This window comes from Hippocampus bargibanti, linkage group LG01 (genome assembly GCF_051943395.1).
Source record: "Hippocampus bargibanti isolate YZ-2025 linkage group LG01, ASM5194339v1, whole genome shotgun sequence".
Classification (NCBI taxonomy): Eukaryota; Metazoa; Chordata; class Actinopteri; order Syngnathiformes; family Syngnathidae; genus Hippocampus; species Hippocampus bargibanti.
The window spans coordinates 17141363-17169145 of NC_142734.1; the positions used below are offsets into that span (position 1 = coordinate 17141363).

General features: G+C 44.0%; 1 protein-coding gene across 1 annotated transcript; it reads left to right on the forward strand.

Annotated features, from left to right (window-relative positions):
• The first annotated feature begins 15126 nt into the window (after nucleotides 1-15126).
• LOC148903357 (sodium/potassium-transporting ATPase subunit alpha-1) lies at nucleotides 15127-27056 on the forward strand. The gene is made up of 23 exons (XM_089001057.1): nucleotides 15127-15380; nucleotides 15644-15754; nucleotides 17575-17634; nucleotides 18370-18471; nucleotides 18563-18664; nucleotides 18744-18857; nucleotides 18934-19068; nucleotides 19176-19293; nucleotides 19369-19637; nucleotides 19714-20022; nucleotides 20399-20533; nucleotides 20748-20940; nucleotides 21176-21351; nucleotides 21429-21565; nucleotides 22165-22315; nucleotides 22403-22571; nucleotides 23593-23747; nucleotides 23839-23962; nucleotides 24082-24227; nucleotides 24341-24471; nucleotides 25019-25120; nucleotides 25977-26068; nucleotides 26901-27056. Exons 1-23 carry the CDS (start codon nucleotides 15369-15371, stop codon nucleotides 26927-26929), a joined length of 3072 nt encoding a protein of 1023 aa, XP_088857183.1. The 5' UTR covers nucleotides 15127-15368; the 3' UTR covers nucleotides 26930-27056.
• The last annotated feature ends 727 nt before the right edge of the window (nucleotides 27057-27783 follow it).

Consider the following 27783-nt stretch of genomic DNA (forward strand, 5'->3'; position numbering starts at 1 on the left):
CATCATCATTATCATCATCATCATCATGATATGCTTCTCTGGCTACTTCAGTCTTTTTGCGATTGACAAACAACGTCTGGTTCTTCCCCGCCATGGAGTGTGAATGTGCTTAATACACAACCTCCCGTTTAACCCTACACTGTACCATATATTCGCTCTCTCACTCTCACTTTCTCATTTCCCAGTCACAGGATAAGTTTTTCTGTGAATGAGCAGCGGCAGATTGGCAAGCCTGCGGTTGCTTGTTTGACGCACAGAAAAATACGTTGTCATTTGACCTAGTTAGTGATGATTACACTGGTGGACAAAAATCCACCTCTGTCAGCATATAATCCCTTTTTTGTTTGTTTTTTAAAAAATGTCATCATGCGTCAGAAAAGCCAACTCGTCACTGATGAATTGGAGGCTGTCCCGTAAGCACTGACAAAATGCTCACTTCTGCTGTTACACATGTAATTTTTTCCACTGTCGAGACAGTAAACAAAATGCTGCAAAGAAATCATCAGAATACCTTTTATTCGTCCCGCAATGGGGAAATTTGCAGTCCACAGCAGCAATTGAAGAGGGATGGGGTTGGAGTGAAAGGATAGAAAACAAGATATTCTAAGCATAACAAAATAAAAATGTCAACTGTATACTGTGCAAATGTAGATGTGCAAAAACCGTTCTATAAACAAGACTGTACATAGTGCAGAATCAAGAAATGCATTTAGATATATTGCAACAACCCATATTTACAAGTGTCCAGTTTTTTTTTTTTTTTTCACATGTGATTGGGAATTGTGAAGCCTGACAGCAGTCGGTAGGAACGAGGGGCGGTACCTCTCCTTCTTGCAGCGCGGGTGTAATAGTCTCTGGCTACAGGAGCTACCCAGAGCTGTCAGGATGGGCAGGAGGGGGTGGGAGGGGCTGTCCGTCATAGCTTTTAGTTTAGCTAGCGTCCGTCTGTTGCCCACCTCCTCCAGAGAGTCCAGCGAGCAGCCCACGACAGAACTGGCCCGCTTGACAAAGCGCTCCAGTTTTTTGTGTCCCGGGTGGTGATGCTGCCTGACCAGCAGACAATGCCATAGTGGATGGCTGATGCCACCACAGAGTCATAGAAGGTCTTTAGGAGTGACCCCTGAACTCCAAAAGACCTCAGTTTCCTGAGGAGGAAGAGGCGACTCTGTCCCTTTTTGATTAGGGCATCCGTGTTTCTTGTCCAGTCCAGTTTATTGTTGAGAGTAACACCCAGGTACTTGTAGGAGGTCACCCTCTCAATGTCCGAACCCTGGATGTTCAATGGTGCAGGTGACGATTGTTTCCTGCAGAAGTCCACCACCAGCTCCTTGGTTTTGCCGGAGTTGATCTGGAGGTGATTCTGCTGGCACCAGTCCACAAAGTCCTTTGTCAGTCCCCTGTACTCCCTATCGTCTCCCTCTGTAATGAGGCCGACAATAGCTGAATCGTCAGAGAACTTCTGAAGGTGGCAGGTTGGGGTGTTGTAATTGAAGTCCGAGGTGTAGAGGGTGAAGAGGAATGGAGCCAGGACTGTTCCCTGCGGCGCTCCGGTTCTGCAGAGAAGCCTGCCCGACTCACAGTTCTTTACTCTCACGTACTGTGGCCTGAGGTAATCTGTAATCCAGGATGTGAGGTGATGGTCGACTCCGGCATGCCGCAGCTTGTCCCCCGGTAGACTTGGCTGGATGGTGTTGAAGGCACTGGAGAAATCGAAGAATCTGATCCTCACCGTGCTCCCAGCATTCTCCAGGTGCAGCAACGCTGTATGGAGGAGGTAGATGATGGCATCCTCCACACCGATGCTGGGCTGGTAGGCAAACTGTAGCGGGTCCAGCGATGAGCTTGCCAGCGGTCGCAGGTGGGCGAGGACGAGTCTCTCCAGCGTCTTCATCAGGTGAGACGTCAGCGCCACCGGTCTGTAGCTGTTGAGCTCTTTGGGGTTGGCAATCTTGGGCACTGGGACCAGGCATGACGTTTTCCACAGCTGTGGAACTCTGCCCAATGACACACAGCTGGTCGGAGCAGGTCTTGAGGAGTCGGGAACGGATATCATCCGGACCTGCTGCCTTCCTCACCTGCATCCTCCTCAGTTGGTTCCTCACCTGCGCAGTTGTGACAGACAGGCAGGAACCTGAGGGTGTGGCAACGGTTGGGAGGGCATATGTTGGTTGTGGAAAGCTGGTCGTGAGAGGGGGCAGGGAGGGTAAGGCCACAGTGAGAGTTGGTGCAGGTGCAGCTACAGGTGAAGTTGACGGTGGGCCGGGGGCGGCTGGCGTCTTGTCAAACCGATTGAAAAAGCGGTTGAGTTCATCTGCCCAGTCCTTGTCTTTTTCGTTCAATGTCACTGGGCTTTTGTGGCCTGAGATGTTTTTGAGGCCCTTCCAGACACCAGCGACATTGCTGGCTTGCAGCTGCTCCTCCATTTTCATCCTGTAGGCCTTCTTCCCCTCTCTGATCTCAGTTGGATCTGCACGGCCTTCAGTTCCTCTCTGTTGCCCGACACAAAAGCCCTTTTCTTCTCCTTCAGGAGGACTTTTATGTCGGGATTAATCCATGGTTTGTTGTTGGCAAAACACTGCACAGTCCTGGTGGGTACGGTGTTTTGTTCACAAAAGTTAATGTAGTCTGTGATGGTGTTGGTGAGTGAGTCAATGTCCTCCCCATGAATCTCAGTAAAGAGCTCCCACCTGGTTGAATCAAAACAGTCCCGCAGAGCTTCTTCAGCTTCTGTGGACCATCTTTTGATCGTGCGGGTCACAGCAGGTTGCCTCTGCACAAGGGGTTTGTACACAGGCTGGAGATAAACCATATTGTGGTCTGCTCTTCCGAGAGGGGGGAGGGGGGGGGTTTGTATGCATCCTTGGCGTTTGAATAAAATAGGTCCAATATGTTATTGTCTCTGGTGGCACAAGTTACATACTGTGTGAATGTTGGGAGGGAGAATTTCAGGGAAATGTGATTGAAGTCCCCTGAGATGATAAACAATGCGTTGGGGGACTGGGTTTGCAGCTTGTTTACAACAGATATGAGGGCATCGGAGGCAGCGCCGGCATTTGCCGTAGGGGGAATGTACGTCATCACGGCTATGACGTGTGAGAATTCCCGTGGCAGGTAATGCGGCCGGAGGCTAACGGCTAGCAGCTCGATGTCCCGAGTGCAAATTTTTTCCTTCACCGTGATGTGCCCAGGATTGCACCATTTGTCATTCACAAATACAGCAATCCCCCCTCCTTTCTGCTTACCGCTGCCTTCATTTCTGTCCGCTCGTACGAGTTGGAAGCCCTCCAACTCTGCGTGGGCGTCCGGAGTGATTGCCGAAAGCCATGTCTCCGTGACGAGTAGCAAGCTGGCTTCCCGGTACTCCCTCTGGTGCCGCGTTAGCGCCGCCAGCTCGTCCATTTTATTCGGGAGCGATCTCACGTTCCCCATGATGACGGACGGGAGAACGTGTCGGTATTTCCTCATTCTTTTGCGGCGATCTTTCCCGGCCCGACATCCTCGTTTCCTCCTCTTCAGTTCATCGGGGATGTCTGGTGCGGCGGCCGCTAGTCCGCTATTAGCCCGCCACGCTAGTAGCTGGTCTCGACTGTAAACAATGGGATTCCGCGTGCGCGTGGATTCCCCGTTCACAGGAGCGATGAAAAAGTAAAAAATAACGGCGATGAGCAAAAGAAAAGATGCCCATCTCCTCTCCGTAGGTTGATGGAACGAGATTAGGCAAAGCAAAAACGGAAAAGTAAAGAAGTGAAAAAGTAGACAAGAAAGGGAAAGAGCTGCTGTGGAGGCAGCCACACAGGGGGGCGCCATCTTGAAAGCACTTGAAATTAGTGTATGCAAGTTAGGCTTGTTTGGCAAGTGGCCAAGTTAAACAGACCCCAGTAAACTTCTTTCTATGATGAGTGCCGCCGTCAATACTGATTACCGTGCATACAAGTTCCTCCTGGCAAAATAGAACATGTCCAAAACACAAATCGATTCCCCATTGAAGTAAACCGACCACATTGAAATGATGCAATATTTTACAGGGCCTTTAAAAAGCCACTACTAATATTCAAGTTTGAAAAGCACTGTTGACTGCATGTAAATACAGTCAATGTCTTCCCATAGTTTTGCTAACACCGTGAACTAAATAATAAAAAATGAACAAGTAAAAAAAGTAGCGAAGATGTACTATGAAGCAAAAATGTAACTTGTGTTTCTTTTTTTGAATGTTTTTTTTAGATCATGTACACCCAATATTTTAAACACCAGACTGGGAAAATGCAATGCAAAAGGAATATTTTACTTCCACTGAGTCTGTTGTCATCGTTTTGAATGTAGCAGCAGTGTTATAAAGTCTAACATGGTGAAGTTGAGGTATTTTCATGCATTTGCATGCATACAAGTGTGATTTCACTATCTTAAGCATATGTAGGTGAATAAAGAGGTGTTTTAATTCTGGATTGAACACACACTTTTGGCAATGACCCCAGTGTTAAAAGGGGAAGATCCATGTGAGTTCACTGACACTGACGGCTGTTCTCTCTCACTTGTCTGTGTGTCTTTGTCAGGATGAGCAGCACCTGATCAGTCTCCCTCCATTCATTTTATCTCTGGTTTCCCAAAATACACACGCGCGTGTGTGTGCGTGTGTGTGTGTGTGTGTGTGTGGGTGTGTGCTGGTAGTTTTCCATGAGGGAGGTTTGTGAAGGTCTGGGGAAAGTCTCATGTGGAGGGGAGGAGCTTCCAAAGGAATTCAAAAAGTGTATGTGTGCGCGCGTGTGTGCGTGCGTGTTTGCGTGTGCGCGTGTTTGCACGCGTGTGTGTTTAAGTGTACTTGTCCATGTGTGTGTATGTGTGCACAAGTACGTGTTACTAAAACACGAGGCGAATTGTTGGAACTGTGCTAAAACAGAGCGGAAAACTCTAAGCTTGATGGTGGCTTCCGAATGTGTGTGTGGGGGGGGGGGGGGTAATATGGTATTGGGAAATAGCCCACTCCAGTCACGTTTCTTTTGCTGACATAGGGCCGCAATGGAAACATTTACAGATTCACTGCAAAGGGCGAGGGACACGCAAGGTTTTAGCAAATTTAATTTTGAAAGCGACACCAAATTGATGGAGGAGCTGGCACTGGATAATATTCAAAAAAGCAAAAGCACTTTAATCATACTCGCCTCAAACACATGTCTATAATACTGTCTGAAAAGCGGAAACAGTAGCCTTTTGTTAGCTTTGGTGGTTCGTTATATCGATATCGGTTATATCGATAGTACTGCTTATTACGATACTATTTCTATGAAAATTTACATTCCGCAGGATCGGATATATCGATAGTCCGGTTATATCGATATTTTTTCCGACTCCCGAAAATATCGATATAACGAGACTTTACTGTGTATAATATATATATATATATATATATATATATATATATATATATATATATATATATATATATATATATATATATATATATATAGTTATATGTAACGGAGTTGTACACTTAGATTATTAAATTATGAAGGAAGTGTCGCAACGCCGCACAGTGTGGCACTATGTCCCGCCCATAGTTTCCAGAACAATCTCGAGGAGATTCAGGTTAGTCACAAGACGAAACCCATGCGACTTCACCCATCCCTTCTGCCATACTGTGTTGCAGAAATAAAATAAATAAAAAGACACATCCACGCGTCTCGTCTTCATTAATACGGCAGCATCGTGGAGATGAAGACAGTCACTGTTGTGACGCCCGTCACACACACATATATATATATATATATATATATATATATATATATATATATATATATATATATATATATATATATATATATATATATATATATATATATATATACAGATACAGACTGACAAGATGGTAATGGCCAACCAACCAGATATCGTGGTCATAGATAAAGGGGAAAGGAAAGCCGTTGTCGTGGATGTAGCGGTCCCGAGTGATGGGAACATCAGAAAGAAGGAACATGAGAAAATCGAGAAATACCAAGGGCTCAGAGAGGAGCTGGAGAGAGCCTGGAAGGTAAAGGTGACAGTCGTGCCTGTGGTGGTCGGAGCACTTGGGGCAGTGACCCCCAAACTCGACGAGTGGTTGCAACAGATCCCGGGAACAACATCGGATATCTCGGTCCAGAAAAGCGCAGTGCTGGGAACAGCACGGATACTGCGCAGAACCCTCAAGCTTCCTGGCCTCTGGTAGAGGACCCGAGCTGAAAAAATGGGGACAGACACCACCCATGGTGGGTGAGACGAGGATTTTTTATATATATGGCGAGTATAGTTTTGCTTTTTGATTGTTGCTGTGCTGATGACCATTTTGTGTTTGGGAGCCTTTTACTGAGCGAGTTGCTTGTTCTGTAGCCACAAAGGGACATGAGTCCTCTTGTGCCGGTCCCAAGCCCGGATAAATACAGAGGGTTGTGTCTGGAAGGGCATCCGACGTAAAAGCTGGGCCACAACAAACATGCGTATCATACCGCTGAAGATGGAGGTTACTGATTCGCTGTACGGAAAAGCAGAAAGGAAAAGAATAATATATATATATATATATATATATATATATATATATATATATATATATATATATATATATATATATATATATATATATATATATATGAATATAATTCAAATAGTTCTGAAGAGGAAAGCATAAATGTTTGCAATCGATTAAAGAAGTCATTCTGAGTCATTTGGAGGCATAAGGACTGATGTGTAGCATTCCAGAAAATGCAGAAGATGGCACCGAAGCTCTGTTGGAAATGGGCTGATTTGTCTGCTGGGAATTTGTGTCAGCGAATATCAAATAGTTGTCTTGGTACAACACACAACGATTCACCATCGCATTATTTATGTGTTTTCCTTCTAATTTCGCCATCAACACGGATCAACATCACAGGTTCGTCATCAACTCGAAAACAAAACTTCCTGAATATTCAGCGTGAGTCTTAAAACGTAAAATATAGCTATATGCGGTGGAATCTTTGTAAAATACACTCAGTAGAAGTCATTTGAAGTGACTTTACAAATTATGGACACAAATTGTCCGGAGGCGTCGGTTGACCTATAACTTTGTCTCCAGCTTGGTTAGCATACCAAATAAGGTATGATCAGTCCCTATATTGTCCTACTGTTTTATTGTGTGTCAGTTTCACTTGACGTTTTTTAATGCAAAATATTCTCCTGTGACAATTGTATCCATTCATCTGGCACACCAAAACATTTTCAGTGCTACATGCAGTCTTGAATAAAATAAGAGCTAACAGATACATTCAATTTTTTCCCAGACTGTCATGAACACCGGGGTGAGAATTTAGAGCCGGCATGCAAAATCTCTATTGAAGGAAAGACAGGATGATTCACACAATATTCAAAAATTAAAAATAGAGTGAGAATATTATTTAAATCGTTGTTGTGCCAATGAAGGGACTCTTCAGATTGTATTCTGTTTTTTTTTTGTCACAGTGCTTCTGACAGACAGGTTCAAGTGGAAGTGGTACGAGATGACAGAATTTATCATTTAATTTCTAAAATTATATTTGATATACACTCGCCATCTAAGCTCAAGATGTTTCAGAAACACCCTGCTGCCACTGGTTTGCCCCCTCGATATTCAAGCCATATTTTCCAGTGGAAGCCCCTTTGTTTTCAAAACAATGCCATTGCCTGTTCGTAAGCTTCATGCATTCATGGAGAAAAACATCCCGATTATGAATGAACTTTTCTATGCAAAAATGTTGACATGGTCAACCAAGGAGGAGGAAGAATGTTGATGTAAATGTTTCCCCACAATGTTAAAAGTTTTGACTTGGACAAAGCTTCTACGCACGATACTGAATACATTTTTGTCAGTGTCGTTCAATTGTGACATACTTGAGGTTCAGTTGTGCTAATCTAGCGCTGATTGCATTTATAGTCAATCAGTGTCCAGTCTCTATCACATAGTTGTAAAACGTAGAAACTTTGGTTTGATTATTAAACATTTTAAAGGACTTTATGCCGCTCATGGTCCAAAGTCCAGAATGGCAGCATTTCTGCTCGAGGGTGAAACATTTTTACTGCACATTATCCGGTAAACCCGAGAAACTCATGATTCATTCACAGCCACGAGCTGGCAAAGGGCATATTATTAGCCTAAACGCTATCTTTGCAGACAAAGCCCTCTATGGCTTTGTTTAAGGTTAAACAAGAGCCACAACTGCTCCCCACGTCATCAGTCTCAGGTCAAACTATGCAAATGGCAAAACAATTCCCCAAGAAATAAAAGTGGAAAGCCTGGAAAGCGTCGCCATTCCGTGTTTTCCAAGGGGGCGTGCACTTTTGTCGGAGCTGCACGTGTAAGACTGCACGTGTGACGTGATGTGCTGTGAAGCACATTTTAGCTAGCATCCTGGAGAGCTGTAGTTTACTGTAACAGCATCAAAAATCTCTTTCTACACAGGGTCTGTAAATATCTGCTAGCTTTATGATTCAGAATTTATGTTTGGATTGAAAATGATTTGGCCCTTTTTAACGGTTGTCCCCATTACTTTTGCATGATTTTGGTTGGGTATTTGTCGTTGCAGGATTATGTAGGCGAAAAACAGGTTCTGCAGCAAATTTAACTGGATTTTTCTTCACCCCCCCCCCCTCCAAATTGCCCCACCACCCTTCCTTGCTCCGCTCTGTGACTGTAAACAGTTAGACGTTTACTACAAATACTTCCACCCCCTACCCCTTCCTCTTTTTCCACCGTGAGCAGCCAACAAGGACAACCTTTCCTCCTTGCCAGTTACACTCAACAGTAACAGCACTTTTGGTTTCATAATGGTCAACCAAATGATATTAACTCCTCAAAAAGGTTGACTGTGGCTACCCTAAACTTTGCTGAAAATGTACACAAATTCAAAGAAGGGCCAGAATGTAGCTTCAAAGTCGCTAAATTGTAAACAGCGATGAAAAGGTTTCTTCAGCCGTCATCTGTACTTCTTTGAAGGTGTCGGACATTTCGCTTCTTATCCAAGAAACTTCGTCAGCAAACTAAGTCTCACTGGTAGTTTAGTCCCTATATGTATATATATATATATATATATATATATCCCTACTGTCCAGTCATGGCGGTGCCAGACTCTGCTATGATAGGTCCCTGCTCTCAGGTCGGGGGGGGGGGGGGGGGGCAGAGGGCTACTCCCTCCCGCTCCACTGATTGTTCCTTTTGTTCTGACTAATGACTGGCCTGATAGCCCCACTTCCACCAGTGTGCGTAGCCTTCCTACGCACACTGACCAATACTTTTCGATTCGAACCACCCTTTACAACACAAGCTAGGAGTTATTAGAACCCTCCAGCATAGGGCTAAACTAATACCAACAAGCGTCGAAGGTAGAGAAAAGGAGTCAAAACATAACAGGAGAGCATTCACTAACTGTGGGTACCCTCAGTGGTCATTTAACAAATGTCAGAAAGAAAGAATAGGGAATGAAACCAAAAATTCTGAAGATACAAAACGGAGAGGAGTAGCAGTACCTTACATTGCAGGACTTTCTGAAAAACGACGAGTCTTTTGGCAACACAAAATTCCTACTTAATTCAAACCGATAAACACTTTAGGCAAAAATTAGTGCATCCAAAAGATAGGCTGGCAAATGAAAAACAAAGTAATGTAGTTTATTCAATACATTGTAAGAATGAAAATTGTAAACAGCAGTACATTGGGGAGACTAAACAAATTCTCAAAAAAAGACTTACTCATAATAATAAATAATACTAGTGGGCCTCAATCGGCAGTACATATGCACCTAAAAGCTAGCAACCACTCATTTGACGACAATGAGGTTAAAATCTGAGCGAAAGAACATAGATGGTTTGAAAGGGGAGTAAAAGAAGTGATTTTCATAAAACAGCTAATTCCATCTTTAAACCGATATGGTGGGGTGAGGTTCAATTTGGATCGTTCATACAACATCCTACTTAGGCAAAATATGATTAGGAATACTGATGAGGTGATACCAGTGGAAGTGGGCCAATCAGGTCTGTCGTTAGTCAGAACAATAGGAACAATCAGTGGAGCGGCAGTGGAGCCCACTGCTCCCCCCTACCTGAGAGCAGGGACCTATCATAGCAGAGTCCGACACCGCCATGTCGGGACAGTAGGGATATATATATATATATATATATATATATATATATATATGCGGCTGGATAGCTCAGTTGATAAGGCATCGTTTGGCATATGGGAGACGCGGGTTCGAATCCCACTTGTGGCAGAGAAAATGAGCAGAAATGAGCAATGACATCATCCAGTGTGGGTCCTTGGGCAAGACCCTTCACGCTAATGCCTACCTCATACAATGATGAGAGACAATAAATGGAATGACATGCCGGCTCAGACGTCGCCCGGCCAAACAAGGTCTGCGTCAGGTGCTGGGGAACCAGAGCACCCTGATGAAAAATGGGCTACTGGAACAAAGCGGAGATGGACGAGATGCGATAACATGGCTCTGTTGGAATGCTACTACTCAAGCAACCCTAGTCAGAGGGGTTACATGCGGAGAATGGGGGCTGAATGGTTACTTCGAAACCCACAGTCACGGTTGACCACGAAACAACTAGTAGCTCAGTGTTCCAATATCCACAAACGGCAATTGCTATCACAACTTGAGATTGATGAGGTACAACACAAATTCCGAGGTGAAGGGCCCCAGGCTGCCACATCAGAGGAAGAGGTTCAACCAGAGATTGGGAGGCAAGCCCCAATGAATAATGAGATTGGGAAGCCAGCCCCAATAAATGAAATGCTGAGCGAGGCAGCAAATGACCTGAGAGATAAGATCATGGCAAGAATGAAAACTGGGCAACGAAGGCACCGATTACAACGGCTATGTGAAGTACCACCTGAAAGTCTCATGGAAACTGTGAATGCAGCACTGAGAACGATCCCGACCGGAACGATCACGGAAACCAATGAGCTGATATACACCTCAGCATCAGTGATCCTAGACATGCTTGGCTACAAGAGCAACCATGAGAGCCACGAGATTCATTACCCACCATGGAAAAGACGGTTGGAGGCCAAGATCAAGGCGGCTCGGAAAGATGTGAGTCAATTGACGGAGACCCAGAGAGGTGTGAATAAAAGGCCAATACCCAAGAGGTACATGCAGATAACCATACCTGAAGCACTCGAAACTGCCAAACAAAGGCTCCAGGCCTTGGCCAGTCGCCTAAAGAGGTACACGAAAGAGAATGAGGCCAGAAGAATAAACAGGTTGTTCGCAACACAACCTGCGAAAGTGTACGCTCAGTGGCAGGGTTCTAACAGCAGAGCAGACCCTCCAAGGCTGGAAACTGAAAGATACTGGAAAGGCATATGGGAGAAGGAGGTCGCACATAACAGCAGTGCACAATGGCTGGTGACTCTGAAAGAGGAGCACAGCAACCTCCCTGAACAGAACCCAGTTACCATCACAGCGGCAGACATACAACAACGAGTCTCAGGTATGAAAAACTGGACGGCACCAGGCCCGGATATGGTCCACACCTACTGGCTAAAGAAACTCACAGCTCTCCACGAGCGCCTAGCAGCACAAATGAACCAGCTGCTGATGGATGGGACTCACCCAGGATGGCTAACCGAAGGGCGAACAATCCTGATCATGAAGGATTCCTCAAAGGGTGCAGTTCCTTCCAATTATCGGCCAATAACCTGTCTCTCCACAACATGGAAGCTCATGTCAGGCATCATTGCGGCTAAGATAAGTGGACACATGGATCAATACATGAGCAAAGCACAGAAAGGCATTAGTAGAGATACTAGAGGTGCCAAACATCAGCTGCTGGTTGACAGAACAGTCGCTCAAGACTGCAGGTCCCGACATACCAACCTGTGCACAGCCTGGATTGATTACAAGAAAGCATATGACTCGATGCCACACACATGGATCAATGAATGCTTGGAGTTGTATAAGGTCAACAGGACCCTGAGAGCCTTCGTTGCAAACTCGATGAGGATGTGGAAAACCACACTTGAAGCCAATGGCAAGCCACTAACGCAAGTGTCCATCAAATGTGGCATATACCAAGGTGATGCACTCTCCCCACTGCTGTTCTGCATAGGACTGAACCCCCTCAGCCAGATAATCGCCAAGACAGGCTATGGATACCGCCTCAGAAATGGAGCTACGATCAGTCACCTCCTCTACATGGATGACATCTAGCTGTATGCTAAGAGCGAAAGGGACATAGACTCCCTGATCCACACAACCAGGATCTACAGCAGTGATATCGGAATGTCATTCGGGCTGGAGAAATGTAGTCGGATGGTGACTAAGAGGGGCAAGGTAGTCCACACTGAAGGGGTCTCACTCACTGAAGGAACAATAGCAGACATTGAAAACAGCTACAAGTACCTCGGTATACCACAGGCCAATGGCAACCTCGAATTAGCAACAAGGAAAGCGGCTACGACCAAATACCTCCAGCGGGTGAGGCAAGTCCTCAGAAGCCAGCTCAATGGCAAGAACAAGACCCGGGCAATAAACAGCTATGCCCTGCCAGTGATCAAATACCCTGCAGGAATAATAAGGTGGCCAAAGGAAGAGATTCAGACCACGGATGTTAAGACCCGAAAACTCCTCACCATGCACGGAGGGTTCCATCCCAAGTCCAGCACCCTGAGACTGTACACAAGCCGTAAGGAAGGAGGCCGGGGACTAGTGAGTGTGAGAGCCACTGTCCAGGATGAAACATCCAAGCTCCATGAATACATCAAAGAGAAGGCTCCAACGGATGATGTACTCAGAGAATGTCTCAGTCAATGGGGAACAGAGGATGAGGTGCTGGAAGAGGGACAATCATGGGAGGAAAAGCCCCTACACGGGATGTACCACCGAACCATAGCAGAAGTGGCTGATCTCATGAAGTCCTATCAGTGGCTAGAGAGGGCTGGCCTAAAGGACAGCACAGAGGCACTCATCCTAGCTGCCCAAGAGCAGGCCCTGAACACCAGAGCCATAGAGGCAGGGATATACCACACCAGACAAGACCCAAGGTGTAGGTTGTGCAAAGAGGCACCTGAGACAATCCAACACGTAACTGCAGGGTGTAAGATGCTGGCAGGGAAAGCCTACATGGAGCGCCATAACCAGGTGGCTGGCATAGTCTACCGAAACATCTGTGCGGAGTATGGACTGGAAACCCCAAGGTCAAAATGGGAAACACCTCCCAAGGTGGTGGAGAATGACCGAGCAAAAATCCTATGGGACTTCCAGATACAGACTGACAAGATGGTAATGGCCAACCAACCAGATATCGTGGTCATAGATAAAGGGGAAAGGAAAGCCGTTGTCGTGGATGTAGCAGTCCCGAGTGATGGGAACATCAGAAAGAAGGAACATGAGAAAATTGAGAAATACCAAGGGCTCAGAGAGGAGCTGGAGAGAGCCTGGAAGGTAAAGGTGACAGTCGTGCCTGTGGTGGTCGGAGCACTTTGGGAACAGCATGGATACTGCGCAGAACCCTCAAGCTTCCTGGCCTCTGGTAGAGGACCCGAGCTGAAATGGGGACAGACACCACCCATGGTGGGTGAGACGAGGATTTTATATATATATATATATATATATATATATATATATTTTTTATATATATATATATATATATATATATAATGGGCGGCCCGGTAGTCGAGTGGTTAGCACACCGGCTTCACAGTGCAGAGGTTGCCGGTTCGCGTCCCGGTCCGGCCTCCCTGTGTGGAGCTTGCATGTTCTCCCCAGACCCGCGTGGGTTTTCTCCGGGTCCTCCGGTTTCCTCCCACACTCCAAAAACATGCATGGCAGGCAGATTGACCACTCCAAATTGTCCCTAGGTGTGAGTGTGAGAGTGACTGTTGTATGTCTTTGTGTGCCCTGCGATTGGCTGGCAACCAATTCAGGGTGTCCCCCGCCTCGTGCCCGAAGACAGCTGAGATAGGCTCCAGCAACCCCCGCGACCCTAATGAGGAATAAGCGGCACGGAAAATGAGATGATATATATATATATATATATATATATATATATATATATATATATATATATATATATATATATATATATATATATATATATATATATATATATATATATATATAAAACTACCAGTAAGACTTTAGTTTGGTGACGAAGTTTCTTGGATTAGAAGCGAAACGTCCGACATCTTCAAAGAAGTACAGATGACGGCTGAAGAAACCTTTTCATCGATGGACCACTCTTGTACGACTGAGAGCTTACACAGACATAAATTGTAAACACTGCTCCTGTCGGGGGGCCTTAAGTTCCCTGAGAACTCACACAACGCAGCCATTCCATATGAGAATGTCATAATCTTCACTATTCACCCTTTGCATGTGGAAATAATTTCAAGGACGTTTTGGGGGCATGGGATGGCTCAGTCATTTATTGAACCATGCTCGTTTCAGTTTTATGCCTTCCTGTTAACCAAACACACCTTCTGCTTCCTGTGCGTATTTCCTGCTATATAATAGCAGCTCAGTTTTGTTCAAAAAGACAAACCCGCTTTCTCCCTCTCAGGTACTCACAAAAGACTTTAGAGTATTTATTATGTATTTATTTGTTTAGTTTACATCAGTTAGTGCTATACCTTGTTGTTTGAAACAGACAATGGTTTCTTCTTTTGTATCTGGAAAATCAATGTTGGTCACTTTCTCCACCGAAGCTGAAAATTTCATTTTATCTCAGCTTAGTAGCAGCACTTTGTTCCAACATCGGACTCTGGGGCTCTGTCAGAGAAAGTAACCCCCCCCCCCCCCGCATCATTCTGTCCCTGTTACCCTTTGTCAAACACATGAGCTCCCTGGACTTTTACCTTCCACTAACCTTGAGTGAAAGGAGGCTTAGATTTGGCCAAAGAGTAAGGAGCAAATGAAGGGCAAGTTTTTCGAACGCACTCTTCCATTAAGTCCACACCCACCAGTATGAACACCGCCACTATTCAACTGTTCAATTTCAACCAGTCGCACACAACCAACCTCCTTCAATTTCCCTTTCCCCACCCCCCAAACTCCTCCTTCGTCACCCCCCTCTTTTCCCTGACAGGTAGGTATAAAGGTATGCTAATGCCAAGCAGCCTATCTTCCCTGCTTGGGCAAGAGAGGGAAACTTTGGGCTTGGAGAGAGAGAGAGAGAGAGAGAGAGAGAGAGAGAGAGAGAGAGAGAGAGAGAGAGAGAGAGAGAGAGAGAGAGAGAGAGAGAGAGCGAGCGAGCGAGAGAGAGAGAGAGAGAGAGAGAGAGAGGGAAATAGAGAGAGAGAAAGCGAGAGAGGGAGAGAGAGGCGGAGTAGCAAAGTTGAATTTAAAGACAATTGGATTGGCTGTTCTCGGACTGACACTGCAAGCATGGGGCTGGGAGTAAGTATTGGAACTTGTTGCTCACATGCTTTGGCCTAGTTTTGTTGAAGTCTTGTGGCTCCCTCTGAGGTTATGCTCGGCTAAGTTTTGCTTTCAGCTGTTTGTGCATGTGGGTTTTTTTTCCAAAATGTTGCCTGACGGACTGACTTTCAACAGTTCATTAGCATATGTCTGTTTGAGAAACAAAGGGGCTGCCATTTCTTGCTATTTTGCCCATTCCTACACCAAAGCTCATTTTGGCCCCTCTTATCTTTTTGATCCAGAGTGGGAAAGATGAGTATAAACTGGCGGCAACCTCTGATGGCGAGAGCAAGAAAGGCAAGAAGGGGAAGGATAAAAAGAATATGGATGACCTGAAGAAAGAAGTTGATTTGGTGAGTACTTTGCATGAAATGTGGCGACCTATCGACACCCGAAAACCTTACCATCCTGCCTAGAGTCAAGCATGACCCATCTATGGCTCTGTCACGCCACCGTCGGCTGCCATTGGTCACCGTCATGGCCTGGACAAATACTCGGCTTTGACCTCATGTCGTAGTCACATGAAAGGAGGCCGTATGCCCACAATTTCACAAGAGCTGCTTTCAAAGCGGATACAAGCGCCGTCACGTGTTAGCCATTTCATGCTGTAAATTATTCAGTCTCTGGGGGAAGCAGGAATAGCCATTACAAGCAGTTTTTCAGCATAGAAACAGAAACTTCACACGTTTACTGTAAGTAAAGTTACTCAAGCGTAACTGCTCTATGTTATTGCACAAGACAACATTTAATTTGACATGTCCGGTGTTTGAAGTGACGCCTGTCGGTGCTTTTTAGTTTTTTAAGGCAGGAAGTTATGTTGTCAAGGTCACGAAAAAGTTCGAAGTTTACATCAAGAAAAAAAACAGTGAATACACAGAGAAGTTCCGTGTTCCAGTCAGCAGCCACAATAAAGTATTTGCCACTCCGCTTTGCAAATGTTTTGTCGTGTATCTGAAGAAAAGAAATAAGGATAGTGTGACCTTCAGATCATACAGTGTCCTTCACTGGGTCAGGTCATGATGTAGTCATTTGTAAGAACAACCTAAATACCGGGAATAAATCTACATTTTTCACAATCCAGCTCCTACTCAAATAATATAAAACGTTCAGACATTTTTTTTGCGTCCGCCTTTGAATAGTGTGATCAGTTGTATTGACTGACGTTGACAAGGTCACATTGATCAGTGCTTGTTGAGATCAGTTTATGAAGCATCTTTGTATATATGTACAGCATGTTCTATGGTTGGTGGCCTCTACCATGTATTGAGAGATACCCGCCAAAGGGTCTTATCCATTAAAGCTGAATTTAAAGAGCAAAGACAGTACTTCAAGTACACAGGCAATAAAAATTGCTCTTTGGAAGCTATATTAATGATTATGAACTTCAGTATGTCTGAACATGAACTCAAAGTCCTTGCACCACTGAAGGACACAGTGGAACAATAACAAAAGTATCAGAGGCCTGGTGTCACCCAGAACCATCCCTATTATTCAGTAACTGTTTGTAAAGCTTTTCCATGAAAGTTTGCCATTGTTTGTCTAAGGAAAGAAACAACTGCAGAATTTGTAAAACAATGATGAAGCTGTTAATGATTTCATTCATTGCTCCAAACATCCCAGCGAATGCAAATGTACCCATTGAGTCATGAATGGAGATGCCTGCATATTTATCCAACGGTGCCACATCTTCTCTCAAATCAAGACCAAGGCTAAATCTTATTTAATTTCTGAATTTGAAATGTTTAAAATGCCTTAAATTGCCATCAAATTTGGAGGCTACAATTTAATACAGCACCGACGGTTTATCATCCAAACGATATCTTGCTTTTTACTCGTGGGCGTTCAAACACAGATGCTGTGTAGGCGATTGCATGCACGTCAGAGCCACTTGTTCATATCCCTCACTCATATCCATTTTGGTTACATCACTTTACTAAGTAAACACATGAAGCAGTGTGTAAGCCATGTTGACACGGCTATTGTTAAATGCCAAGCACTTAAGCAATCTTCTGTTGTAGCAGTGGTTCATTGGGTGGAAATTTCTTTCAGCAGACTCTTAGTCTGCGTCTTAGATGTCATCCTGGAGTTCCCTTTCGAGGAAATGACATGTCATTTTTTCTCTGAGGGGAATTTTTCCTGTAAACATTTCTCACTGTCTCTTCTTCTTCTTTAGGATGACCACAAGCTTACCTTGGATGAACTTCATAGAAAATACGGAACCGACCTGGCTCGGGTAAGTTTTGAATGTGTCTTAGCGTTGTTGTGTTCACGCCCAAACAAGACAGGCTAAAACAGATTCAAATGGTATAAACAAAAAACACTCACCGGTATGCACATACTTGTCCTACTATATTAATATAGTGGTAGAAATTAAATTTACAGATGATGATATGTATCATTTTGAATCCATCTCTATTCCATCTTATGTCCCCATTGGTCTTGATTGACATGGCTACCTTCATTTAGCAATTTATTCATTTCATCAAACAAATTTCAGCTTAGGTTGACCTGGCTGAGCACGAATGGGATCAAACTACAAGCACAACACAGCCTCGCATAAACCAGACACTGGATTGTTGATTATCTCCTGAAACTTGATCTGCCTCAGTTTTCCCCAAAACAAAGTCTTCATTCTCATTGACTCCCACATTTTTTTTACATAACGACAAAAACATGACCTTGACTTGAGAGTCTGAGTACAAAGTGTTCCAGAATAACACAACCATGAACACACACACAGTGACTGTTAATTTCTTGTAATAATAATAATAATAATAATAATAATAATAATAATAATAATAATAATAATACATTTTATTTAAGAGCCTTTCAATACTCTCAAGAACACTTTACAGTCGTTAGGATTGTTCCTAACTTGAATTATTCTCCCCCTTTTACATTTACAGTACACACTCATTCAATGAATGTATTCTTTTTGAATTCTTCCAATTATTTGACACCTCTTTAGGGTCTGTCCTCCACCAGAGCAAAGGAGATTCTGCTCCGGGATGGTCCGAACGCTCTCACGCCGCCACCTACTACCCCCGAGTGGGTGAAGTTCTGTAGACAGGTGAAATGGATTTCCATTCTGGATTGAATTGATTCAATATCAACAATTTCACCACCGTGTTCATTGTGAATTCCAAATATCTCCTTGCTAGCTTTTTGGAGGTTTCTCTATGCTGCTCTGGATTGGCGCCATTCTCTGCTTCCTTGCATATGGCATCCAGGCTGCCTCTGAAGATGAACCCGCGAATGATAACGTAAACCAGTCTTTATGAGCGTGAGCATGTGAAGCATTTTTGATCAACACCGTTTGTTTAACCAGTCCTCCTCTTGTAGTTGTACCTGGGCGTTGTGCTCTCCGCTGTCGTCATCATCACCGGTTGCTTCTCCTACTACCAAGAAGCCAAGAGCTCTAAGATCATGGAGTCTTTCAAAAATCTGGTCCCTCAGGTGAGCTTCGACGAAATCACATCAACTTTCACAAGGAGGCGCAAAAGATGACCGGACTTCACTTTTTCATACACAGCAAGCCTTGGTTATCCGTGATGGAGAGAAGAACCACTTGAATGCTGAGGATGTGGTGGCGGGAGACCTAGTGGAAGTAAAAGGTGGAGATAGGATTCCCGCGGATCTACGAATCATCTCTGCCCATGGTTGCAAGGTTAGTATCCATCTCATGAAAGAGGCCTTAATGTGGGATGTTGTTTTTGAAACAGGTTATCTTCCAATGTGTTTTTTTTTTATTTCACCATTGCTCTCGCTGTCTAGGTGGATAACTCCTCTTTGACTGGTGAATCTGAGCCACAGACCCGTACGCCGGATTTCTCCAACGACAACCCTCTGGAAACGAGAAACATTGCTTTCTTCTCCACCAACTGCGTCGAAGGTCTTGCTTACGAAAAAACATCAGCAAGGTTTTACTTTCTCGAATGGTGAATGACTTTGGGAATTTTTTCTACAGGCACAGCCAGAGGAATCGTCATCAACACAGGAGACCGCACTGTCATGGGTCGCATCGCGACTCTCGCATCTAGTTTGGAAGGCGGCAAAACTCCCATTGCCATTGAGATTGAGCACTTCATCCATATTATCACCGGTGTAGCAGTCTTCCTGGGGGTGTCCTTTTTCATCCTCTCCCTCATTCTTGGGTATGGGTGGCTGGAAGCTGTCATCTTCCTCATTGGCATCATTGTCGCCAATGTACCGGAGGGACTTCTGGCGACTGTCACTGTGAGTTTTGGTAGTGTTCAACTCTACTATCTTGTTTCACTTATTTGAATGCCGCCATGACACTGGATATCTCTAGGTATGTTTGACTCTGACTGCCAAGCGTATGGCCAAGAAGAACTGCTTGGTGAAGAATCTGGAAGCCGTTGAGACTTTGGGCTCCACCTCCACCATCTGCTCAGACAAGACTGGCACCTTGACCCAAAACAGGATGACCGTTGCCCACATGTGGTTTGATAACCAGATCCATGAGGCAGACACGACTGAGAACCAAAGTGGAACATCCTTTGACAGGAGCTCTGAGACCTGGGCTGGCCTGGCCAGAATTGCCGGACTCTGTAACCGTGCTGTTTTCCTGGCAGAACAAGGCAACATTCCCATCCTGAAGGTATTGGTTCGTTATTTCTTCATTGTATCATATTTTTTGGTTTGTGCTGGTGCTACAAAAAAACTAAATCAAACAATAAAGCTGTGTTAAATTAATGGCTTAATAGCTTTCGCTGACCTAGGAATACATCGGTGTTAATTAAATTAAAGACACACGTTGAGTTTCTCAGCAGAATGAATGCAGAAGAAAGCCGCCACAAATCAAATGAACAACAAATCTTTTTGAAAAGCTTTCTGTTATATGAAATGTTTTCACAAGTGGTTGTAGTTCCTTGGCAAGATATTCCAGATATCTTCTATAATTGACACCACCAAATTGAAAAGTATGCAAAATAACTGCTGTGGTTGGAATGTGATCACTCACTTTCCATTGACAGAGGGATGTAGCCGGAGACGCCTCTGAGGCTGCTTTGCTGAAATGCATTGAATTGTGTTGCGGATCTGTCAAAGGCATGCGAGAGAAATACCAAAAGATTGCTGAAATCCCCTTCAACTCCACCAACAAGTACCAGGTAAACGGCCATAATGCACGTAAACCGCTCCTATGTCCCCCCTGGTGGACAGATTCGTCATCGAATATTTGAAGCTGATCAGATTCATCACAGGGAAAATGGAACATTACTTTCCGTTTATATATTTACCTGCTTAACATTCCGTGAAACTGGAAATTTCGGGAATATCTGCCTAGAATTTAAAAAAATAAGGTGTACCTGACTTGTTTCACAGCTCTCCATCCATACGAACTCAACCCCTGGAGAGACCAAACATCTGCTGGTCATGAAGGGTGCTCCAGAGAGAATTTTGGATCGCTGCTCCACCATCATGATCCAAGGCAAAGAACAACCACTTGATGAGGAAATGAAAGACGCTTTCCAAAATGCCTACGTTGAGCTTGGAGGACTTGGAGAGAGAGTGCTTGGTAAGTGCTTGGAAAAATCCAAAACTTGAGGTCTGGAACGGGCTACGGAAAAACAGCCTTTGGATGTTCTCCTTATACATTGGGTGGGTTTTCTGTGGCAATCTGGATTCAGTTCAAAATCACAAACGGCATGTTTCGTTCAATTAAAAATCTACATTGCCTGTGAGTGTGATGTATCTGACTGACTGGAGATATGGATAGAAAAAGATGTCTACATGATTTACAACACTTTCAGGTTTTTGCCACTTCAATTTGCCTGATAACCAGTTCCCAGAAGGCTTTGCATTTGACACTGACGAGGTAAATTTTCCTACCGAGAAGTTGTGCTTCATTGGCCTCATGTCCATGATCGATCCTCCTCGTGCCGCCGTGCCAGATGCTGTTGGAAAATGCAGGAGCGCTGGAATTAAGGTAAAATCACATTCGAAAGTGCCGGCGAGGTATGTCACTCATTCTATCAATAATTTTACCATTGTCATCTCCCAAAGGTTATTATGGTAACAGGCGATCATCCAATCACCGCCAAAGCCATCGCCAAGGGCGTTGGCATTATCTCTGAGGGCAACGAGACAGTCGAAGACATTGCAGCTCGCTTGAATGTTCCAGTATCCGAGGTCAATCCCAGGTTTGTACTCATCTCAGACCTTGTGACAGTTGATATTTTGAAATACGCGCAACATTTAAAATGTACAGTCTTTTTGAAGATGATCTTTAAATCACTGCCTGTACCGCACTCAGCACAAATGTTTTTACCTCTGAGTCATGAAAAAATAGTGCGTCAACACATGACACCTTCAGGTTCAGTTATTTTGCTACCCACAGCCACATATTCATAAAGCGCTTCAGTTCAATTCACCTGACGATGGCATGAGTTGAAACAGTAAATGATGATCTGCGCAAATTATTTTGGCATGATGTAAACATTGTGACACCAGAGCAGTAGGTTGCTCAACAACAAATTCAATACATAAAACAACCACACATGACCATTTATCAAACCATTATAAACAGTGTTATTTTTAAATTAGCGGGTCTTTTTTCCTTACACTTCATTGACAACACAAAAATCACAATTCTGTGTCATCCAATCAACACGTGTTGAAAAACTGAGTGGTGCTGTTCACAGACAGTATATTCCAACCCGATGAAATGGAAAAAAGCCTTATCGTAGTGAACTGAACCAAACTGGGATGTCAGCTCATGTTACTTTGATTTTCTTTTCAGAGACGCCAAGGCCTGCGTTGTCCACGGTGGGGAGCTGAAGGAGATGACATCAGAGCAACTTGACGACATTCTAAAGTACCACACTGAGATTGTCTTTGCCAGAACCTCCCCCCAGCAGAAACTCATCATTGTGGAAGGCTGCCAGCGACAGGTGGGAAATTCAGTCGTATGCATGGCTGCTCCTTTCAAAAAGTTGCTAACAGCTCCCTAAATCTGTTGGTCGCCCTTCACCATCCAGGGAGCCATCGTTGCCGTGACTGGTGATGGTGTCAATGACTCTCCAGCACTGAAGAAGGCTGATATTGGTGTTGCTATGGGGATTGCCGGATCTGACGTCTCCAAGCAGGCTGCTGACATGATCCTGCTGGATGACAACTTTGCCTCTATTGTTACAGGAGTTGAAGAAGGTAACTTGGGGGTTTTCAGATGACACATTGTCAGTTGCACAATCATGTCGGCTCCTTTGTCATTGAGTAACATTTACTCATTCACTGCCAGACGACGTGCAAAAATGTGTCCACTCCAGTGCCAGGGTTTTTGTCATTTTCACTTGAATTCCAGGACCCACAGAATATTGAGTTGTAGGAGTACGTAAACATTCAATACAGCGTTAACAAACCTTAAACTATCTTAGTTTATCATTGTCATGCGGCGAGACAGCATGCAGGTGGAAAGTTGATAAAAGTTCACTCAGCCAGATGCAGGAAGGGTATTGTGAGTTTTCTTTATTTGAAGTTGATATCAGTTTTCGGCAGACCCCAGGTAACACTGCTCTCCAGGTTGTCCTTTGTCCCTCTTCTTCCTCCTTGAGGTGATTGCAACCACCTGGGAATGGCCAATTGCCGCTGGGACCCGATTGGCCAGAAGCTCAGGTGAAGCACCTTTAAAGCCAGACTGAGCGAGTCACTTCGAGGAGGAAGAAGAGGGACAAAGGACAACCTGGAGAGCAGTGTTACCTGGGGTCTGCCGAAAACTGATATCAACTTCAAATAAAGAAAACTCACAATACCCTTCCTGCATCTTGCTGTGTGAACTTTTATCAACTTTCCACCTGCTTGCTGTCTCGCCGCACGACAATTAGTAAAAAATTGTTAATTCCTAAATTCTATGGGTCTGGAGTTATGAGTTTGAAATGAGGGCGGCTGTCCAAAATACAATGCAATACATACATATTGGTTTATATAGCGCTTTAACAACAGCTGAAGCTGGAACAAAGAGCTACCATGGAAAGAAGGAAAATGCTGCCCCCTTATGGAAAATAAAAACATTGCCAGAGGCCATGACCAGCTCTCTATCGGCACTCAAGCATAAAAAAACAAAACCCGAATAAATTCGAGAATGATGCTCTACGTCATATTTTCAATTCACGAATAAATTTGTGAACGGCAGTGAATGAGTTAACATGTTTGTTTGTATTTCATTGCTCAGGCCGCTTGATTTTTGACAACTTGAAGAAGTCCATCGCTTACACTCTGACCAGCAACATCCCTGAGATTTCGCCCTTCCTCTTCTTTATCATTGCGAATATCCCCCTGCCTTTGGGAACCGTAACGATCCTCTGTATTGACCTGGGAACTGACATGGTGGGTGTCTGATATTTTTAGTCCACTTTGGTCCCAACTTTACTCTGTGGGATTTGTGTTTGAGTAAATAGCCTTGTTCACTGATCCCCAGGTTCCCGCCATCTCCCTGGCATACGAAGCAGCCGAGAGTGATATCATGAAGAGGCAGCCGAGAAATCCCAAAACAGACAAACTAGTAAACGAGAGGCTTATCAGCATCGCCTATGGACAAATTGGTACCTTATTATGCTTGAACTCAGGAAATAAATACCCAGCTTGTCTCTTATACACATAAAACTCCTTCGTATTGCTTTATGTCTCAGTTCTGACGTTCTGTGTTGTGATCCTCCACCAGGTATGATGCAGGCCACAGCAGGCTTCTTCACATACTTTGTGATCCTGGCAGAGAATGGCTTCCTGCCCATGGACTTATTGGGAATTCGAGTGCTCTGGGATGACAAACATGTAAATGACCTGGAGGACAGCTACGGGCAGCAATGGGTCAGTGATACACTTGGAAAGCAGTGACTTTCAAAGGACTAAAATTATACGTTTGGTTGGGAAAGCATCCGAATGGCATTTGGTTTTTGTCTGTTTGTTTTTTTTCCATCCAGACGTACGAGCGAAGGAAGATTGTTGAGTTCACATGCCACACAGCCTTTTTTGCCAGTATTGTCATTGTACAATGGGCTGATTTGATAATCTGCAAGACCAGGAGGAACTCTATCCTGCAGCAGGGCATGAAGTATGTCCATGTTTGTATCATGATCGAGCTGTTCCTGTTGACACTAAAATGTATTTTTCATGGCAATATGCAAAAAAAAAATAGATTTTGCACCAAGTGAAATTTGCCCATCTCACTTTTATTTACATATACCACTTTAAACCAAAAACATGAAAATAACAGTAGGGCGGTTGTTCTGATACTTGTGTATTCACATAAAAGCTATTTTCCTACTGAATCACCAAAAAGATGGGAACAAAAATCAGAGATTGGATTGGAGATGGACAATTTTCCAAGTTTTGCCAGTCAATTTGACATTTCATCATTTTTTTGTTCAAGCCAAACCAAACTGTAATTGTCAGTCTGTCATGTTATTTTAACTGCGCCTTCCATCAACTAATTTCATCGGTCCGCCAGTGTGCATGTCAACCGTCAATACCAAAGGAGTGCCCACCTCAAGTAGAATGCACCTTTTAAATTCAATGTTGCTTGCCATCTTGCCTCTCTTGCCGTGTTTTCAGGAGTAAAAACCAAAAGAGCTATTGTTGTCAATTATTTCTCCTCACAGGAACCGCATACTTATCTTCGGACTCTTCGAAGAGACAGCCCTGGCAGCTTTCCTATCATACTGCCCTGGCATGGACGTTGCCCTCAGAATGTACCCTCTCAAGTGAGTAACTATGCACAACCAAAATCAATGTCGCAACATTCCTTTACAATTCCTTTTTCTGAGGTTTTGTTCACCATTGACAGATACATTGTTGCTGCACTGTTCTTTCGCGGTGAACAGTAATGAGTCAAAAGGCATAGTTCACCCTTTGTTATCTCAGAGGTACTCATAGTAGAGTCACTGCTTGTGATGCCTTTTGGGCGCATGAGGATTTGAGGCTTGTCCACCTGGTAGAAGTCTTAGAATTGCGCAGAACTCAGGCACAGAGATGTCGAACTCTGAGAAGGGAATTTCTGCTAGCTATTCCAATGTGAATGGATATATTAGGGGATGGATCACTTCATCCCTCCATTACTTGTACTGCTTATCCTTTTGAGGGTCGCAGAAACTACGACATACCACATACCACATGCTGTTGAAGCACTGCTGTATACTTTAAAAGTATGCACAATTGTGAACATCTCTCCCCATTCATAGCCTTGCCCATGCTCTATATATAGCATATTTTCATGCATTCTTTTTAACCACTTTATATTTTGACATTGTTTTGATTCTTGATTTATACAGTTCACAAAATGACAAGTGTGTATATAGAAGCAATACTGCAAGGTAACGTTTTGAACCCTGGGCCTAAAAAGGCAAGTATCTTTCCCATGTTGAACAAAGTCAAATCTCAGGTTCATGGGTTTAGAAGTAAAATCGAATTGAAGTTACCACCGTGGACTTGCTGTTCTATGCCTAAAACTGGCGATCGTGTAGAATGTGGTGCAGAATACAAAATGTCCTTCATTGCACTTCAAGTCTCTTTCCCATCATTTGTCATGTCTAAACTCTGGCTGTCTGTCTATGACCTCAGGCCGTGCTGGTGGTTTTGTGCCTTCCCCTATTCACTGCTGATCTTCCTCTATGATGAGGCAAGAAGATACGTCCTCAGACGCAACCCAGGCGGTGAGATGATTTTTTTTCTCTTCTTTTGACACCAGTTTGAAGAAGGATTGTTTAATGTGGTTGTTTTTTATTCATTGACATGCATGTAGTTTAATGTATGTAGTAAAGAACTGAACTGGTGGCAGTACTTTTCATTCCTTACTGGAGTGACATCAGCATTTCAGCATTCAAAGCAAGGCTGACTCAATATGTGCATGCATTTACAACATTCATTGCTTCAGTGCGGATCAGCGATCGTGAGCAGATGGCGGGTCCTTGTGGGATTTGAACTGTCAACTTAGCCATTGTTAATGCTTGATTCTTCCCACTGCCTGAATGAAACAAGCAGAACCTGTATGCGGGCTTATGATGATGCAGCTGCGTTTCGACACACAGCCAGTGTGTGTGTGTGTGTGTGCGCGTGTGTGCGCGCGCTACATCTGAGCCTTGCGGCACAGATGGGTGAGTGCTGCCCATCCATTGTGAACAATGTGACTGTCACGATCACAACTATAACCAAACATCACAACCCATAACATTTTTAGTGCAGCTCAACATTTCTAAACGTTTCATATGGTTGGATTATATGAGGCTCAACAAAATTTGACTTTCTGTCCCTTTTTTTAAAATCTCAAGGATGATGGAAGTTTCTCAGGAATCAATTCAACAAATGCTACCTCGGGCTCATCTTAAATGATTTTTTTCTTTTATCAATACAGAAACAGAAGTCACATTCACCATTAGATATTGATGATAATTGTCTGGTCAATAATTATTGTCCATGCATAGAGACTACACTTTGTGTGACATTCTGGCAAAGTTGCGAATTAATTGTGTCTCCTTTGATTTTTAGGTTGGGTGGAACAGGAGACCTACTACTGAGCCCTAGTTGGACATTATTTACTGCCATGTTACATCCTAGCTTGAGGAACCACACAGATTCCATCAAGAAATGAATTTCCTTGATTTACATGTCAATAAACATCACCCAACTATTATGTACAACAAAGCTACTTGCGACTTATTTCTGTCAAAATGCATTTCTACTTACTTTATGGGACATGTGCACGGGTGGAAATTGCACTTGCTTTTTGGGGTCAGCGGTTATGCACCAGTGTATCATGTCTGCTCAACAAGCAAAAGGATTTCATGCCTCAGCTGCACCAAAAAAAGTTGGGTCCAAGAGTTGTATACAAAGTTACAGACCAACAAGAAAGGAGAGTGTATTAACAGCCCTGAGATACAAAACATGAACTGGGCGAGATTCTTTTTGTGTACTAATCATCCCATCTGTTAATCGTGTCAGTGTTATCTGCGGCAACCAGAAACTGCCAATATGTGTGTTTGTATGTGTGTGTGCGTGTGTGTGTGTCCATTATCTCAAGAGCTTGTGTTTGCCAAGGGTCACACTGTTGAGCATTTCTGCAATGAGGCCCTAAGTGAAAATAAGCAGAGATGCCTTTCAACCGCTGTATTTACCTGGGTCATCATTCAAGACCCTTCACTCCTCCCGTGTAGGTTCACACTCATATACTCACTTTATATACATCAATACAATACAATACTTATTGATTTATATAGCGCTTTAACAACGGCTGAAGCTGTAACAAAGCGCTTAACATGGACTGCTATCATATACAGGAAAAAGAGCAGTCACAAAGATAGTAGAACGCACCAGGGAGTGAAACCAAGAGCAAGTTAGAATCATGCTGAGTCAAATGCCAAAGAGTACATGT

Bases quoted from the DNA above. Each gene is read 5' to 3' on its own strand.
- LOC148903357 (XM_089001057.1), top strand. The intron at 17,635-18,369 runs GTAAGTTTTGAA...ACACCTCTTTAG, and splicing joins ACGGAACCGACCTGGCTCGG to GGTCTGTCCTCCACCAGAGC. The intron at 20,941-21,175 runs GTAAGTGCTTGG...CAACACTTTCAG, and splicing joins ACTTGGAGAGAGAGTGCTTG to GTTTTTGCCACTTCAATTTG.